The sequence below is a fragment of the Lytechinus pictus genome, chromosome 15 (genome assembly GCF_037042905.1).
Source record: "Lytechinus pictus isolate F3 Inbred chromosome 15, Lp3.0, whole genome shotgun sequence".
NCBI lineage: Eukaryota > Metazoa > Echinodermata > Echinoidea > Temnopleuroida > Toxopneustidae > Lytechinus > Lytechinus pictus.
Genome location: NC_087259.1, coordinates 20,944,471 through 20,962,696, shown reverse-complemented (window position 1 = coordinate 20,962,696; position 18,226 = coordinate 20,944,471). Strand labels below are relative to the sequence as shown.

The following is an 18,226-nucleotide window of genomic DNA, read 5'->3' as shown; positions in this document are numbered from 1 at the left end:
AATAAGCATAGTGTGGAATATAACAACAAAAACATAATACAGTAAAGCAACAAATATGGTATATACATAACATAAGATAAATAAAAATGATCACAAGACAAAATGTGTTCAATATGATATTAACGTCAATTACAAGAATCACAGAACTAAAACAAAAAAATACAGAGTCAGAGAACTAAATATGAGAAAAAGGATGAGGCATAAATTATGCAAAAAAGTACCAGATCGTGTACAATTAGGGATTGAATTAAATATAAGAATACACAGAGATGAAGGATATAGGCAGAATAACAAGAGTGAGGAGAAAAGGGACAAAAAGATAAAGAAACGAAGCAGCAATTAAAATTAAAGGCGAAAGAGAAAAAAACAAGAACAATAGCATAATAAACGAGATGGAGTAACTGATCAATAGTAAAAACAACTTAATTGGGGGGATACAACGTAAATATACAACGAAACAAAAGAAGGACAAGAGAGAACGGTAGCGAGGCTACTAAAAAAACTTGTTTAAGTTATAGATAATTAGGAATCCAACTTAGTAAACTATGAAGATAAAAAATATAAAATTTGTCTGTATTGTACAAGATTGCATTGTAAGAAAAAAGAAAAAGAGTGCATAATGTTTGTGTTGAAAAAAAAAACAGTGGTGAAAAGCAAGGAAGGAGGGAGAATGGAGAAGAATACAGAAAAGAAGAGAGACTGAAGTGATAATGAGAAAGAAAAGGAATAAATAGTCAAAGAGATACAAAGTGAAAAAAGCAAGGGTAAACGAAAGCTAGAGAGAATAGAAATAATCAGATGATGAAGATGAAGAAGAAAGGGAAAAAGAGAAGAGGGAAGAAAGGAAGTAGAAACAGAATGCGGGGAAGGAGAGAGAAATAGAAAAGGTAATATAATTAAAGAGTAAAAGGGGGAGGTGAGACACGAAACCACAAACATTTAGGGATTGACAAGTCTAAAGAGCAGGTAGAAAGGAAAAGTACTCACTCATCACTTATTCTGATTATTGTTTAGCATACGAATGAGTATACGATATTGCACTATTTTGCATGCGTTTAGTTTTACATTTCGGCTCAGGGATTAGGGGTTTACGTCTCAACAATCTTGGATTATCTGGAGGGAAAAACGATTTAAATTGGTCTGTATTGAGTAGAGTTTTCCTGAAGAAATTCAAACTCAAATCTTCCCTTCTATCAGAGAGTGACTGGAGTTTCAATTCCACTAAGACAGTATCGTAAGTAGAGTAGCGTGTGCCCATAACTACCCTTAAAGCCATTTTCTGAACTCTCTCTAATCTTGTGATCTGTTCTTTGGTGAGTCCCCCATTCCATACAGGAGCTCCATATTCAAGCACGGGTCTAATATATAGCACCTATATATTGTCAACAAATCATCTTGGGGAAGACCATGGCGTTTCAATAATCTAAGCATGTGAATTTTGTTGTTCGATCTCTTTATTATATCATTTGTGTTTTGGTCCCATTCTAAGTTGTTTTGTATAATGACACCCAGAATTTTGGTTGATTGAACAGGTGCCAGTTCATGGGTATCAATATAAACTGATGGGTGCACTTGGAAGGACCTTTGAAAGCAAACATTCATTTGTGCACATTTTAGGGGGTTCATTTTCATATGATTGCGTTCACACCAGGTGAGAATATAGTCCTGGGGCCCGTTTCTCAACACCGTCATAAGTCTAACTTCTTGACTAAATCGGAGATAGTGAGCTACTTGTCCGCTAACAAATTCAAATTCAAATTCAAATTCAAATTCATTTATTTCACTTCCATCAAACAAAAACAAATTGTATACCATATATAAAACATAAATATTTGTATCCGTTGCAAACAAAATTAATTATACATATGTAGTGAAAAAAACCGTTTCACGAAGCCCTCTTTACCAAGATCGGGTACAACAACCTCACTAAATATTTATGACACCTCCGAACCTGTCATAACTTCTTTCTTAATGACGTAGTGGCATCACGTGGGTAGACTATGACATGCAAAATTGCCTCGAAATTTGAAAATTGTAATCTTACGTAATCATTCATAGAAGTTGAAATTACATTGCAAAACAGGTGTGATAGATCATTCAATAATAATTGTTATGCACAGAAACTATCAAAACTGTTGGTAAAACGCAACAAAACCACTCATTTTAAAATAGTAAAGTAATTGAATCGATAAAGATTCTACCACGGCAGGTCATCCATAACTGGACTCGTATTCGTCGTTTTCAAACACTTATCAACATTTTTGATAAATTCTATCTCTAATTTATGCAAAGAATTTGTAAAATCGTGTGTTTCGGTATGTAAAAAAATTAAAAAAAATAATTTAAACTATATTTTGATGATGTTTGGAACCATAAATAAACGTATAATTATCATTATTTTACAAAGATAACAATTGTGGTTTACTTTCGTAAACTATCAAAATTTACTATCCCGGGGATACCCATCTCATTGTCCCCATGTGATTTTTTAGTCATGAAATGATATATTCATAATTTGATTTTCTCAGCAATTAGATGCTCAAGTCTTCATGGTTTAAGTATGCATGGTTCATATTTTGCCTCTGATATTATTTTTATTAGATGTATTTCCAAATTAATCACAATAATTGCAGTTTTATCACATTTTTGCTTTTCAAAAATTATGCTATTTTGTGACTAAGGCTACGTCTCGTCTGCTCTTTCTACCGATAGTATTGATATCAAGGGATTCTAGTTAGGAAGCCCTTCGTGAAACGGGTTTAGTAAGATTGGAACTAACTCCGTTGTTGGTGGATAAAGATATGACTAACTTGTCCAGGTGTTGAGAAACGGGCCCCAGATTTCTGCAATTCAGATAATGGTTACTGTTCCTACATTCTATACGACAGACAGATCATCAACGTATTTGAAGGTAGATGAGTTCTTGGAGGATGGCTTAATGTCATTGACCATCGCCAGGAATATAATTGGCCCAAATTTAGTTCCCTGAAGGACACCTACATGTGAGGATACCCAATCAGAATGCGTTGAACGATATCTTACACATTGCTGACGTGAACAAAAAAAAATATAAAATTATGACACATTATTTTTTTAATATTATGTCAAAATCTGTCACAAAATTAGGGGGATTTAATATTATTCTACCCCCATCTTCGCCACTCACATCTTCATTAAGAAATCTGGCCCTATATTATAAGCTATATCTGCCCCTCAAAATGTGGCTCATAACGCCCATCGGGTCAATATTCTTTTTTTGTCGAAATATGTTGTTGCTGTTTTGTTTTTGTTTGTATTTTTGTTCAGATTATGCTTTAATTGCTTTTTTGTTTTTAACTAGAACAGATAATGATCTAGCCCAAATTAAATAATTCATGTGATCGAAGTATTGTGAAAGTATAAGCACAAAAAACCCATAGACGAGGACGGGGAGATGGGGAAGAGCAAATTCCTGGGTGCATGTATTTATATTTTCCAATATTTCAGATCATTAAGGAGTACAATTTCATTATCTCCTCTGTTTCTCAAATTCAATGAGGTCCCTCAAGAAGCTTCGATAGCTCACGCTCGTGGGCCACGTACCTATTCATTTACGGTTTTGTTTTTATTTTATTTCAAATAGTAGGCTTAAATATTGCATGCACAAAATGACCGTAATACAACATCTTACTATAATGCGGCTATAATTTCACCAACTGATTTAATGAATATGATAAGAGGGGGTGTTTAATAGTCTACATACACACCATAATGATGACACCGTGCCAAAAAACGGTGAATGCGCCTCAATACAAATAAGCAGATGAGCTAGCGAGTGACTTCTCTAATTAATAATAATCGCAATATATAAACTTGGTGAAATTAATTTCATGAGGAAAGACGAGCATAACGAACTACTACCTGAAAATAAAGTAGGCCTACTTTTTTCAACATGAAGTACTGGTTATGGTAGGACGGTTAATGTTGTGCTAAATTAATGTTTAATAGCGAACGAGCAACTTGTTAATATTTTCCAGCAGAAGCTGCAATAATTTTTTTATGTGTACTAGCTTGCTACATGCTCGGGCAGGCACTTCAACATTAAGTTCGACAAAGCATAATATATTTAATCAAAGTAAATATCTTAAGTGAATCACCATGATTTCCAATTCATCACCATATTATTATGCTCTAAGTCTAAAACATTATAGGCCTATCGAACTTATTATTTTCGTTATTTGATCGGGTTTGTTTTTTAATAATGAAGTCAATAAAACATACGATTAAAAAAAAAATGTGTTTAACTGGATGCATTTTGAAATTTTTCGTGATTAAAATAATTGTATATCTTCATAATATTTTTGTTATGTAAAGTCCAGGAGCTATTCACTGTCACTACAGCTTCCTGCTATCAAATCACTAAATTTGTAGGCCTCCGATCGACTTAATCAAGGTGGCGCTAGATATTTTAAAAAAATGAAGCAATACACTTTTTTGTAAAATTGGCATATCCATATATTAGATGGTATTCGAGAAATCATATTCTTTCCTTCCTCTCTCCTTTTTTGTTTTCCTCTTCTTTTCACCCCTTTATGTCGCCCTTTTATTATTCTTTATATTTACGCAGTTTTACTTTCTCTCCTTCCTTTTATCTCAGATCTCTTTCTTTTCCCTTTTTTATCCCTCCTATATTTTTTACCTTTCATTTCTCCCTCCCGTTTTCTTTCATTCCGGTAAGTTTCTAAATGGTTGAATGGATTTCCTCTCTCACTCATTTCCTTGTTTTCTCCCTACTCTCTACCCCCACTGGAGGACAAATATATAGCTAGGGGACTGGGGCCATGGCCCCCTAAAAGCTTCATAATGAAGTAAAATAGGAGAAAAAGACAGAAAATGAAGAAAAAGGGTAGAATATGATAGAAATTGTTATCTTTTTCTTGATATTCTTTCAAAATTCACGGTTTGCAGTGAAGAAATTAAAATTTTGGCCCGCTCGCTTCGCTCTCATCTGTAAAGAAATCTTGCCCCTTACGCCACGGACCACCTCAAAACAAAAGTTTTGGCTCACTTACACTACTGCCCCCTTCTCTCTCTCTCTCTCCTCTCTTCTCTCTCTCTTCATTCTCACTCCCCTCTTTTTTCTCTCTATTTTATTGATATATACTCGTCTATTCTACTTGTTTTAGACCTCTTTTAAACCCCCCTAAATCATATATTTACACACGAGTCGGGGCAGAACATTTTATACTGACGGATCAAAATTTTATTACACGGTGCACTGAGTGGAAATTCATAACTAGTGCTACAGTCACACCAACGAAACCAACTCTAAATCGACCATTTTATATTATATATATATATATTCATTTATTTATATATTTATTTATTTGTTTAACAATATTTACTTATATATTTATTTATTTATTCATTCATTTATTCATTTATCTATTTATTTATTTACTTATTTATTTATTTACTTATATATTTATTTATTTGTTTAACAATATTTACTTATATATTTATTTATTCATTCATTCATTTATTAATTTATATATTTATTTATTTATTTATATATTTATTTACTTATATATTAATTTTTATTTATTTGTTTAACAATATTTACTTATATATTTATTCATTCATTTATCTATTTATCTATTTATTCTTTAGAAGCCACCTCTATTCTAAACCTTTTTCTTCTTTTTTTATAATAATGTCGACTATATTTTTGTACTTAGGACACCTGCTCTGTTTTATTGCTTACAATTATCAAGACGTATAAAAACAATTGTTAACGTTGGGAATAGAAAGAAACGAAATGAAATAAAAATTAAAATTAGAATGAAATGAAACGAAATTATATGAAACAAAACGAAATGAAATGAAACCGACCAAATCTATTAGGTTTTTACCAATCGGTCGATTTGGAGATGTTTCATTGACCTGACTGTAGCACTATAATATACATGTGGCGTGCCATCAAGCAAAGAGTCCTGCTCTGCAGTCTATAAAGTTAGGTGAAAATATAAATATCCTCTGAATAAAAAATTATATAATATAGAATATATCTCTGGTACGCAACTTATTACACGTTTTGAAACGAACAGCTCCAACAGGGAATGCTCAATTCTACCATATACACATTTTTCCATGAATCAACATTACATCTAAATAGAGCGCAGAAACTATCCATGAATTATTCTACTCTCAACTATAATACTTGACAGATAAATTTGTGTATTATGATTCAGTCAACATCAACATAATTTGTGTGCATTATAGTTTTAAGAAAAAATATACAACTGATATGTGAAATATAATTCAGTATATGCTTCTCATTTTATCATCGTTTAATTAACTGATGCTGTGTAATATTAAGAAAGTTAAACCAACAAATAAATTGAATGAAATCATCAAATTTCTACACTATTCAAGATACTATATCATTTTCTTGAATAACCATGGTTCTTTTAGTACATCAATAAAATAACTAGCATCAGGATTGAAAAGCTGATTACTATTGAGTCCAAGGGACGGATCCATGATTTTTCAAAAGGGGGGCACATTTTCCCCGAGGAAAAAAAGGTCTTCATTTTTGAAGGGGGGGGGGGGGGCAAACTTCTGTTTTAACGGTATTTTTGCATTACACATTTTACTTATGCCTCTCAAAAAAAGGGGGGGCCACGGGCCGGCTGTGCCCCCCCCCTGTATCCCCCAGTGATTGAATCATCCATCTGTTATGATGGTCACAAGTAGGCCTAATCAATGTTGATTGTTTGATTTTTTTTCTTTAAGTTAATGCTAGGTTATGATGACGAGATTTCACATTAGGTGCACAGGTCTCAAGGACAAGAGTTTTAGCACCTCTTGAATCATTTCATTTTCAACCAGCTTTCCCTAATCCATGTAATCGTGAGCCACACTCTTTCACATTCTCCCATTTCAATCTCTTTGCCATCAGTTCGTACTATCTCCTTTTTAATTGTTCCACTTTTAAATTCATAATGGTAAAACATGAATGCAATTGTTCAACAATCATTATCTTAATCATAATAGGGTATATTGCACATCAAGAAATCGCATTTTAAAGAAGTCTTACATTACATTATTTTCTCAGCATCCATTACACCTATTCAATTTGACTTCACCGCTATATACTTCATACTTCGGAGCAACATTGTTTTCCATTATACTTATTGATGTTCATATTTGCATTCGAGTGCACATAATTATTGCTGTGTCCGGAAACGTCAAGTCTTCAATTCTATCACGTGAACGAGGGTCGTTGGGGCTACCTGGCGATAGGGAACCTTCTGCAACCGAATTGTTCTACCGGCAATCCGTGCTAGAGTCATCCAATTTCTCTTGGCGTCAAGAAGCCTTAATCTCATCTGGCTTTCTACGGCTTCATCTTTGCACATGTCAAGGGCAGATCTGCCATTCTGAGTAAAGAGATCCGCCGAACCTCCGAAGCTTTGAAGAATCTCTACAAATTCTTGAAAAGAGAATCCGTTGTTATCGCTGGCTGTCTGATGGCTACTCTGGATACCTTGTCCTACCCCTTGGTTGTAGATCTCCATTAAGTGGTGAAGAAGGGTATACCCTCTTTTGTCCTGAGCGTTCGGATCTGCACCACTCTTGAGCAGCAGTATCAGGACAGTTTTTAGTTCAATGTAGCAAGTGATGTCACAGCTTGGAGACAGGTAGCCAACGAGAACAGAATTGAGAGCGGTCTGTTCTAGCTTGTCTTTCACGTCAGGATCGGCACCCTCAATCAGAAGCGTCTGAACTGCCAGCCGACATTCTACCGTCATGGCCGTTGAGTGCCTATCCAAGAGTACCTTCAATGGTGTTTTGCCTTCAGAGTTTATGGCATTGATATCCTCACCGCATGAATGTAGTATTTCAAGGAGTGCCGAAAGACGTGTTGGGTGGTCAAAGCTGCAAGTACAGTTCCTGTCGTCATTTGAGTTGGATTCATCTTTTGGGATGTGTCTGCAAGCAACGTGAAGGGAATTGTCTCCTACCACTGCCCGAAAGGGTTCGCTCGTACACGATCCAAACAGGTATGCATCCTCACAGTGATCATAGGTGGCTAGTACTGACTTTTTGATGGCTCTTGTGACAGATAGAAACCTCTTGGTTAATCCACGGATATTCTCTATATCTGAAGAGCCAATTGACGGGTTACAGAGGCATAGATATAACAGGTGCATTTGTGTGAGATACAACCAACGCAGAAGAAATCGCTTCTCCGATGGCTCGCTTTCATAACATTCTTCAATGAAAGTTATGACTGCCTCTGCAATTTTCTGATCATCTTTCCGGGCCCATTGTGAACTATGTCTATAAGATCGGAACAATCCGAGAAGAAAGATAATGGTGTGCTCAAACTTTCTTTGCGTTAACTGAAGCTGCAGGCGCATCTTGTGCGTCAATAGCGATATTGCTTGACTGTAGTGATGTTTGTTCTTCAAGTATAAGTAATACTCAATGATCAAGGGCATCAGGTGATCCTCGTATGCCTTTGAGGGAAGAACCCTTTGTCTGGCCAGAATCAACTCCACAAGAAGACCTTCCCCGTGATTCTTAAGAGCATGTAATTCTTCAAAGGTTTGTGTCTCGACGTGATAGAGAAGCCCCTCCTCTCGTATCTGGTTGGTGAACTTCCACAATGGCGTCTCGTGTGACGTTCGCAATTTCATGCCAATCTCCAAGTGCTTAAATGCCTTGCAATGGGTCTCGTTTATTTTGCATATTATAGAGAATTTCCCATCACGTTTGATTTTATTGAAGTACAGAGAAGATGCTAGTAGTTCATGGTAGTCAGCCAACTCGGCATCATCTACAGAAAAGCTATTCGAAAGGAACGTGAGGGTTTCAGCATTGCCTTTGAGGCAAGCAAGATGAAGTGGTGTGAGACCAAGGTTATTCGGCTTCAGCTTTGCTCCGGCTTTCACCAACCACTTCAACACATTCAGTCTGTCCCAAGCCAATTCCTTCAACATTTCATCCGTTTGTTGAATAGCAAAATGAAGAGCGGTGTTGCCATCAGGCGACGAAATGTTTACCATTGCCCCTCCCTGCAGGAGAATCTTGACCATGTCCTGTGCCTGTGAATTTCTCTTCTGACAAACAATCATCAAAGGAGTAAGACCTTTATGGTTCTTCAGATTGATGTTGGCTCCACTGTGTATAAGAATCTTCAGGACCTGTATGCCATTCGGTGTTTCTCCTCCACATACCCGATGTATGGGATACCCTCGGTCGGGATACTTCAGCTTCTTGCTTATGATACGAAGAATGCCCACATTGCCACCAAGAACACTCTGCATCAAAGGTGACGACTCCTCATCAGACTTCGCGTCGACAGTGACCCCAAAGTATTCCACAAGATCACGGACTACATTCTCGTGTTTGAAATGAACAGCGATGTTGAGTACCGGTTCGACCACGATGGAACTGTGTTCTAGAACTCTCCTTGCTTCCCGAAACGTTAAATCTTGTAACAGTCTTCGTATTTCCAGAATATCCCCCACTCGGGCTGCTTCGTAGAGGTCCTTTGAAACTTTGGGTGATATTACGACGCTCATGATTGCTATTGGTGAACTGATAAATCTGTATAGAAAGAAAAATAAACGAAGATACATTTGACTTTGTTACATTTTAAGGTATATAATTATCAAACAATGAAAGTGACGATGGTGGTAACCTTGATAATTTATAGTGATGCAAAAACACGAGAAATAATACAATTTTGCAATGATGACAATATTGTTGGAGGATAAGATATCTTTTAACTACATGTTTTTTCTAAGGTCGAGACTCACCCATGCATCCATCCCCAAAATGTTCGGTCTGATCGAAGATCAAAAATCATGTATTAACGCTCTTTCAAAATAATGTTCATTCATCATACATTACAAACTCGTTTCTGCATTGAGGCGTTTGGTAATGTCATAGGAAAGGGCTGTACACTCACAGAAATAACAGAATTGGTGTCCCTTCATCTATTGGGTCACACTCTAATCAGTTTTTCATTTTTGTTCACTTTACATTTCTTTTTCAAAGTCACTTCTGAGTTTATAAAACAGATCATGAATATCATAAACCAATCGTAAATAAAATGTAGTTCATTGAATTATGAAGCGCTTTGACAGTATTCAGAGATCATAATTTATAAAACTTCCATAATTATTGACAACATGCTGGTATTAACAGATTTATTCGCATAGTAAAGAAAACAAAGCATTTAAAATTACATACGTTAGGCATATGAACCAGGGGCTGCATGAGGAGGTGGCATTTTCTCGGGGAAAAAATTACTAGCAAAATAAAAAGGTGTTCACTCCCGAATCCCGAATGAAGGCTATATATCATTATGTCAACCAATAAAATGAAAAGGTCTTCACCATGCATATTTTCCACTACAAATATATTTTATGGCCTCAAGGGGAGGGGGGGGGGGGACGGACCGGATGTGCCCCCCATCCGGATCCGCCACTGTGGCGAACCATGTATACAACAATGGCAATCACAAAGGTTTCGCATAACAAAATGGCAGAGGTAAAGATGGCAGAGGTAAAATGGCTTGGGTAAAAATGGCAGAGGTTAAAAAAAATGGGCGGGGTAATTATATCATAAATGTGACTGTAATATAGACAATATTCTTCATCACTTTGATTCATCTTTCTTCATTGCGTTATATAATTTTCAATCATTAATTTCTGGAAACCTATACGTTTACAAACGGGTTTACAAGTTATATGCTCATTAAAGGACAAGTCCACTCCAACAAAAAGTTGATTTGAATAAAAAGAGAAAAATCAAACAAGCATAACACTGAAAATTTCATCAAAATCGGATGTAAAATAAGAAAGTTATGACATTTTAAATTTTCGCTTAATTTCACAAAACAGTTATATGCACATCTCGGTCAGTATGCAAATGAGGGAAGTGATGACATCACTCACTCACTATTTCTTTTGTATTTTATTATATGAAATACGAAATATTCTAATTTTCTCCTCATTGTCCTGTGAAACAAAGTTTAATTTCTCCCTGAACATGTTGAATTACCATTGCTTAACATTTTATGGTTCAGTCATGTTGGTCCTTATTGTCAAATCTGCAAAAATAGAGATAATGTATAATTCAAACAATAAAAAACAAAAGAAATAGTGAGTGAGGGACATCATCGATTCTCTCATTTGCATGTGACTAAATTGTGCTTATAACTATTTTGCGAAAAATAAGCGAAACTTTGAAATGTCATAACTTTCTTATTTTACATCCGATTTTTATGAAATTTCCAGCATTATGCTTGTCTGATTTTCCTTTATTTATTAAAATCAACATTTTTCTGAGGTGGACTTGACCTTTAATATAGATTCCTCATTTCCGTGAATCTATATTACTATTAAAAACAAAAGTGAATGACGTTATTTCCATTATTTTCTCATTAATTTTGCTAAAGATGTATATGTTTTCGTGGAATGAGAATAATAATCACACCAAATCAAATCAATGGCAGACGGGGGTAAATGGCAGTGGTTCGAAATGCAGATCTTACACCCCAAACAATCAAATTGTCATAGCAAATCCCCTAGATATCATTTGATTATTAATTCCCAAAATAGAAAAATAGACCATGGACCTACTGCAGACAAAGGGATTTGCCTGTGCCATCTTTATCGGCCAATTTTTGCATCTGAAATTTTTACCTCTGCCATTTTTTTTAACTCGGCCAGTTTTACCTCGCACCATTACGTTTCACCTCCGTATATGCCTGGACCTATCGGCAGATCACTATTACTTTCACTGAGACAATTTTTTTTAAAGTTTCAATTCCACAATAATTATGTACTGCAATGCTTACAAATCATAATGACCGGTCGTACAAGCAATTTTTTTTAAATTTCAAGTTCAGTTTATTATTTTATTTCTTGTGAAATACATAATATAACATTTTATAACAACGTATCGTCGTTGACATTGGATTTATCAATTGTCTCTACGTTGAGGGAATTTTACATCATGTGATAGACAATATCTCAACTTACAAAGCAGGAAAAATATTTAAGGAAATGAGAGGGAATCGGGCAAAAAGCCAAGCTCGGTTAAATTTTGTCTCTAAATCCACCCTAACGAATTAGTTATAACATTAAACTCACATATTCACAGTTTCTTTCGTATTTATTGATTTCTATATACAAGACTTTTCATCAAAAGACATGCAATTTACAACTTCTGGTAATTTCTCATATACTTTCATGGAGAAATCAAACTCTACTAAATGGAAAATTAACCTATTTCTTCACACCATAAAATAAAATATAGTGAGTGAGTGATGTCATCAGTCACCAGATGATCATAATGTTTTGTGAAAATTAAGCAATACTTTAAAATGTTTAAAAGTCAAGTCCACCCCGGGAAAATGCGAACTTGAATAAATAAAGAAAAATCAAACTAGTTTAGTGCTGAAAATTTCATCAAAATCGGATGTAAAATAAGAAAGTTATGACATTTTAAAGTTTCGCTCATTTTTCACAAAACAGTGATATGCACAACTAGGTGACTCAGTCGATGATGTCCATCACTCACTATTTCTTTTGTTTTTTATTGTTTGAATTATACAATATTTCATTTTCTATAGATTTGACAATAAGGACCAACTTGACTGAACCATATAGTATTAAACAATGCTAATTCCACATGTTCATGGTAATCGTTGTACCACTTGATAATGAGGAGAAAATTCGAATATTTCATATAATAAAATACAAAAGAAATAGTCTCCTCATTTGCATACCAGCCAGGATGTGCATTAGTGCATATAACTGTTTTGTGAAATTAAGCGAAACTTCAAAATGTCATAACTTTCTTATTTTACATCCGATTTTGATGAAATTTTCAGTGCTATATGCTTGTTGGATTTTTCTCTTTCTATTCAAATCAACTCTTTGTTAGGGTGGACTTGTCCTTTAAGTTAGCAATGTTTGCTCTATGCACCATCGAGCAATACTACATGATGGCACACAGATATACATCGACGCATGGATAAAATAATGATACTATACAAGGGAAGTGAGCTGAGAGACTGGGAACTCCCACTTGACTTCCCTGATACTATACAATGCAATACCATGAATAAGACAAGGCTTGCATTCCCCTTACATTATGAGCCCGGATTATGAGTATGGAGTTTACTATAAATCCCTGTTTAAAAAAAAACACTCTCCGTAATAACCGGCGACCAAAAAGGAAAAATATCTCAATCTCATTTCCAAACTTAATTTGCTCAGATAAAATGCAAAACAGATCGTTTTAGAAAAAGTGCAATACCATATTTCATAGATTTACTAAATTCTGAATAAATTTTACTTTCATAGCCTTGAAATCAACTTAAATTTTTGTCATTGTTTTAGTCTCCATTTAAATCTGATTACTATTTTAATTTTTAATTGTCTGATACCGGTATTCATCAAAGTATTTTTTTCACTCGATTAATGAATTCTTATACTTATAGTTACACTTGCTCTTTAAAAAATATTTATTATCTATGTACATCCAAAATCCTTACATGTACCTGTTTAAATTGCAATTGTTGCTTTTACCAATGTATGACTTAATTGTGAACATTTTATTGTAAACATAATCATTTCAGCCTTTTGGCTGTGTAACATGACTCACATGTATACGAAATAAACAATGATTAAATTGAATTGAATTGAATGCATGGGCATATTAAGATTGGTTGAATGTCATATTTTACCATACGTGTTAGTTTACCATTAAGTACTCTCACCCCTCCCACAATGCAATCACCAAGATAAGCTCCTTTATTATATGTTGTCATTATAATAATACAACATTTACAATCGTATGCGTTCGAGAAAAATATATCGCGCAATGAACGGACGTTGTGGGACACGACTGTAATGTCCGCGTACTAGTATTTTTGTGGTAGATATTCCGGTTGATATTATAACATTTGCCTGTAGTATACGGTCATATTATACTATTAGAACGAAGTCAAATACTTACCCCTTTCCCATATATCAGTTCACGAATTGATTCTACAGTCAATATCTGCTTTATCCATTTCATGCATGCTGAATGACAACATGTACATATTCGTCGCCATTTCTGATTTTCGTTTGTCTTTCGTCTGTGCAATGCTATCGTGTGCTACTCAGTACAGTGGCTATAGTACATACATAATATGTATATTGCTGGGATTCTAACTCGGATCATTGGGCCTAAATACCACAGAAATTTAAACTGCATATGTATAAAAATTGCATTCATTTATTTAGCTTTCATCGCGAAGAAGGTAGAATTATGGTTAAAATTCGATTTTCAAATGCATGATCTCAGACAAGACAAATAATGTCTTTTTCGAGAATTGAAATTTGAAATTGTGTTTGAAAACATCATATACAAAAATGCAATGTTTATTAAAAAAAGTTAAATAATCGATCTAAATACATTAAAAATATTTTATTTTCATCATTTTTTAAACGAACACAGTCCGAGTACACAGCCATACACAAGCTACTCAAAGAATACGACGCTGAATGATGCATGGTTGGTTTTTATTTTGACGTCATAGGTCAAAGTTAATTGCCTTGCATATTCATATTCTGGTCGCCAGCGCGAAGGTTTTCCAAGTAGAAGTGCACCAAATTGGCATATTTTTACAATTTATTCTTATTTTGAAAAATATTTTTCAATCAAAAAATTTACAATCGTTATTGATAATGTTTTGAAATAATACTATTTCATAGCAAGTCTGTTCATAATCGGAAATATAAATTAAAGAAGGATAAACTTACGAAGTTTGAATGAACCACTAACCGTAACTAGTGTAATACGTTTATTCTTACTTATATTTTCTGAAACTCTGACAGGCATACTTACCTGGCGCAGGGGTCGCATTGATCAAGAAGGATGCACCCCCAGGGCGAGGCTTGCCATTGCACTCCGGCTTGCTGAACCTTGCGATTCCCCCAAACGTGGGGAACTCGGGCGTATAATTTATGGTAGCGGAGATCTGCGTTCGCGCTATCTCCTACAATTCAACCTTGTAATGTCAGATACCCATTTCATTCAATAGTAAGATTTGGACGTGTCAACGCACGAAAGTTGTTTGTTACTTTTTCTTCTGTAAGGTTCCTTGTAATTACTGGTCCTATTTTTTTTCAGTCACACATAAATTGGAGGAGGGGAGAGCTGGGCGAGTCAGCCCTAGGGGCGATCCGAGTCCCTCCACCACGTGATTTGCCCCTTTGCTGTGATTTGATATAAGTTTGAAGATGTAATGGCCTACCGAAGGCACCTTGGCGAGAGATCATGTGCTCGGAATCCCAAAAAGTTAAACTTACGGCGACTCTTTCCATTTTGAGGCCTACACCGATCCGACTGTAAAAAGACCCCCTGTGCAATCTTTAAGATTCAAAGGGGATCGAAGTTCACCCCAACAAAAAAATATATATTAAAAAAATATATATATATAAAATTGCTGAAGGTTGGAGTGAAATCCATCCAAGATTTTAGAATTTATTCGAAGTTTCATTTTTATTAAAGGTCAAGTCCACCCCAGAGAAATGTTGATTTGAATAAATAGAGAAAAATCAAACAAACATTATGCTGAAAAGTTCATCAAAATCGGATGTAAAATAAGAAAGTTATGACATTTTAAAGTTTCGCTTATTTTTCACAAAAAAAGTGATATGCACAACTCAGTGACAAGCAAAATTAATGAGACAGTCGATGATGTCCCTTACTCACTATTTCTTTTTTTTTTTTTTATTGTTTGAATTACAATATTTCAATTTAAAAAAAAATTGACAATAAAGATCAACTGAATTGAACCATATAGTATTAAACAATGCTAATTGCACATGTTCAGGGAGGAATTAATCGTTGTTTCACACGACAATTGGGAGAAAATTTGAATATTTCATATTTCACATATTAAAATACAAAAGAGTGAGTGATGTCATCAGTCTCCTCATTTGCATAACGACCAGGATGTGAATATAACTGTTTTGTGAATTTAAGCGAAACTTTAAAATGTCATAACTTTCTTATTTTACATCCGACCAGGATGTGAATATAACTGTTTTGTGAATTTAAGCGAAACTTTAAAATGTCATAACTTTCTTATTTTACATCCGATTTTGATGAAATTTTCAGTGTTATGCTTGCTGGATTTTTCTCTTTTTATGCGAATCAACTTTTTGTTGGGGTTGACTTGTCCTTTAAGCTTGTGACGTTAGACAGTGCGTCCCCCCAAAAAAAATGTCCCTCTGATATTCGGCTGAATTTATTCCAAAATTGAAAACCATTCTCAATTGAATATATGGAACATAGAAGCTCATCTCATGTCCTAACTTCCGTAAAAATATAATTGGTCTCGCTTCACTCGGTTTTGAATACACAGTCTATTATGTAACACTGTGGTGCATTTTAGCCCATTCCAAGTTCCACATGCAGCATTGCTAAACCATCTATATTCTGCACTGTCTATCATAACCCAAGGATCATTCAGAATCTGACTATAGGGAATCAGTCTGATCTGACCAAGGAAATCTCCATTATCTACCTATAGGCTCATCAAATCACAACCTTGAGCATGTTCAGAAGGGCAACAAAAGCAGGAACCGTGAATCCGGGTGGGCTGGGGGGGGGGGGGGTTCGCTTCAGCTCCCCCCTCACTTTTTCCCAAGACCGTGTACAAAAACGTAAAATTGACCATAATTTATGATTGTGATCAGCCCCCCCCCACTTTTGGCTCAGCCCCCCCCCCACTTTGAAAATCGTTCCGCGGCCCCTGAAAAGCACTTACAGTTAATTTGAAGTTTGATAATAAGAGATGCACAATGATGGTTATTGTTTATGCCAAATATTTCATTCTTGTTTTCATCAAATACTTTTTAAAGTTAACTCACTGTAGGCCTACCAGGCCTTTTCAATGAAAAAAGTAAATTTCCACTTAGCTTTTGCAAAGTGTGGTGCACTAGTCTTGTGGTTTGCTCTTCATTGTTTAGCTTATTATACTCATCCATCATTATTTTCTTTAATTTGCTGCACTATTTTCTTTAATTTGCTGCACTGATTTCCCTATTGATTAGTACAAAACATAATGCTTTTTTTTGTTTCTCACCCTTCTAAACATGCCCAGGTTTATGATTTGATAAGATCGGGGAAATGTCCTTGTTGAGATACTGGATGGTAAAATGGGGGTTAAGAAGTCATGCTAAGGACAATGCAGAAATACATCAGTATGCTGCAAACTTGGAATGGGCTGAAATGCACCACTGTTAATAGAATGTGTATTCAAAACCGCTGAAGCAAGACAAATGAAATTTTCATAGAAGTTAGAACATGAAATGGGCCCCAAATGGACTTTCTTTTCATGTACATTTAATTAAGAATACTATACCACATTTTGGAATTAATTCAGCCCGGTGTCAGGGGGACGTTTGGGGGATGCGCTGTATAGAGAGCAACTTCCACAGGCATAATCATGTAATGATTATAATTGAAATGTCATTTTCTAAATAAAATGAAATGGTCTTTATTATGACTTCAGTATCAACAGCCAAATGATTTCACATTATGGTATTTTAACAACCATTGCAACTTTTCTTCACGGTGAACTTCCCGTGGCAAAAAATTATATTGTAAAAATAGCAGATAATATATATAATCAAAAAATAGTGGCGAAGGTTTGAGGAAAATTCATTAAAGTTTTTTTTTTAAGCTATCAGAATCTAAGTTATTTGATTTGTGACGTCATATGCGAGCAGCTTTCCTACATATCGCATGATAAAAAAATCAATGAAATGTCGTTTTCTCAGAAAATTGAAAATGGCTTTTTATTTTTTGTATCACACGCACTCCTAAAAAGAAAATAGAAAAGAAGTCATCACGTACTATTAAAAAAAATGAAATTCATGCATTTGGGGCAGCTACTTGTTTGTGACGTCACAAACCAAAAACTTCAAATTATAATAACTTTCCTAATATTTAATGGATTTTCCTCAAACCTTCACCAATATTTTTCTTCTGCAGTTTTTATAACAAACTTTTCCTCAAGGTGAACTTCCCCTTTGAATAAAATCAAGAGGTCGACTTTGGTCATCGATCATTACGCCGAGGTGCCGTGGCCGAGCCGGGTCTAATTAAGGCGCCTGACTGTACATGGAAAGTCCGGGGTTCGATCCTGCGGCACCTAAGC

The 18,226-nt window shown here is 35.0% G+C and overlaps 1 protein-coding gene and 1 non-coding gene across 3 annotated transcripts; one reads left to right on the top strand and one right to left on the bottom strand.

Moving 5' to 3' along the window:
* Positions 1-5,650: 5,650 nt before the first annotated feature.
* On the bottom strand, positions 5,651-14,176 carry LOC129277885 (uncharacterized). 2 transcript variants are annotated; one of them, XR_010295909.1, is made up of 3 exons: positions 14,026-14,176; positions 6,665-9,597; positions 5,689-6,597 (listed from the first exon to the last, which is right to left on the bottom strand). XR_010295909.1 is itself a non-coding variant. In XM_054914065.2 (2 exons), the coding sequence occupies exons 1-2, from the start codon at positions 14,034-14,036 to the stop codon at positions 7,230-7,232; spliced, it is 2,379 nt and encodes a 792-aa protein (XP_054770040.2). In that variant the 5' UTR covers positions 14,037-14,176; the 3' UTR covers positions 5,651-7,229. The 2 variants fall into 2 exon arrangements, 1 of the variants encoding a protein (XP_054770040.2); XM_054914065.2 differs by having other exon boundaries at positions 5,651-9,597.
* A 717-nt stretch (positions 14,177-14,893) lies between these two features.
* LOC129278427 (U1 spliceosomal RNA) lies at positions 14,894-15,055 on the top strand. The gene has a single exon (XR_008586259.1). It is a non-coding gene; the product is annotated as a U1 spliceosomal RNA (small nuclear RNA).
* The last annotated feature ends 3,171 nt before the right edge of the window (positions 15,056-18,226 follow it).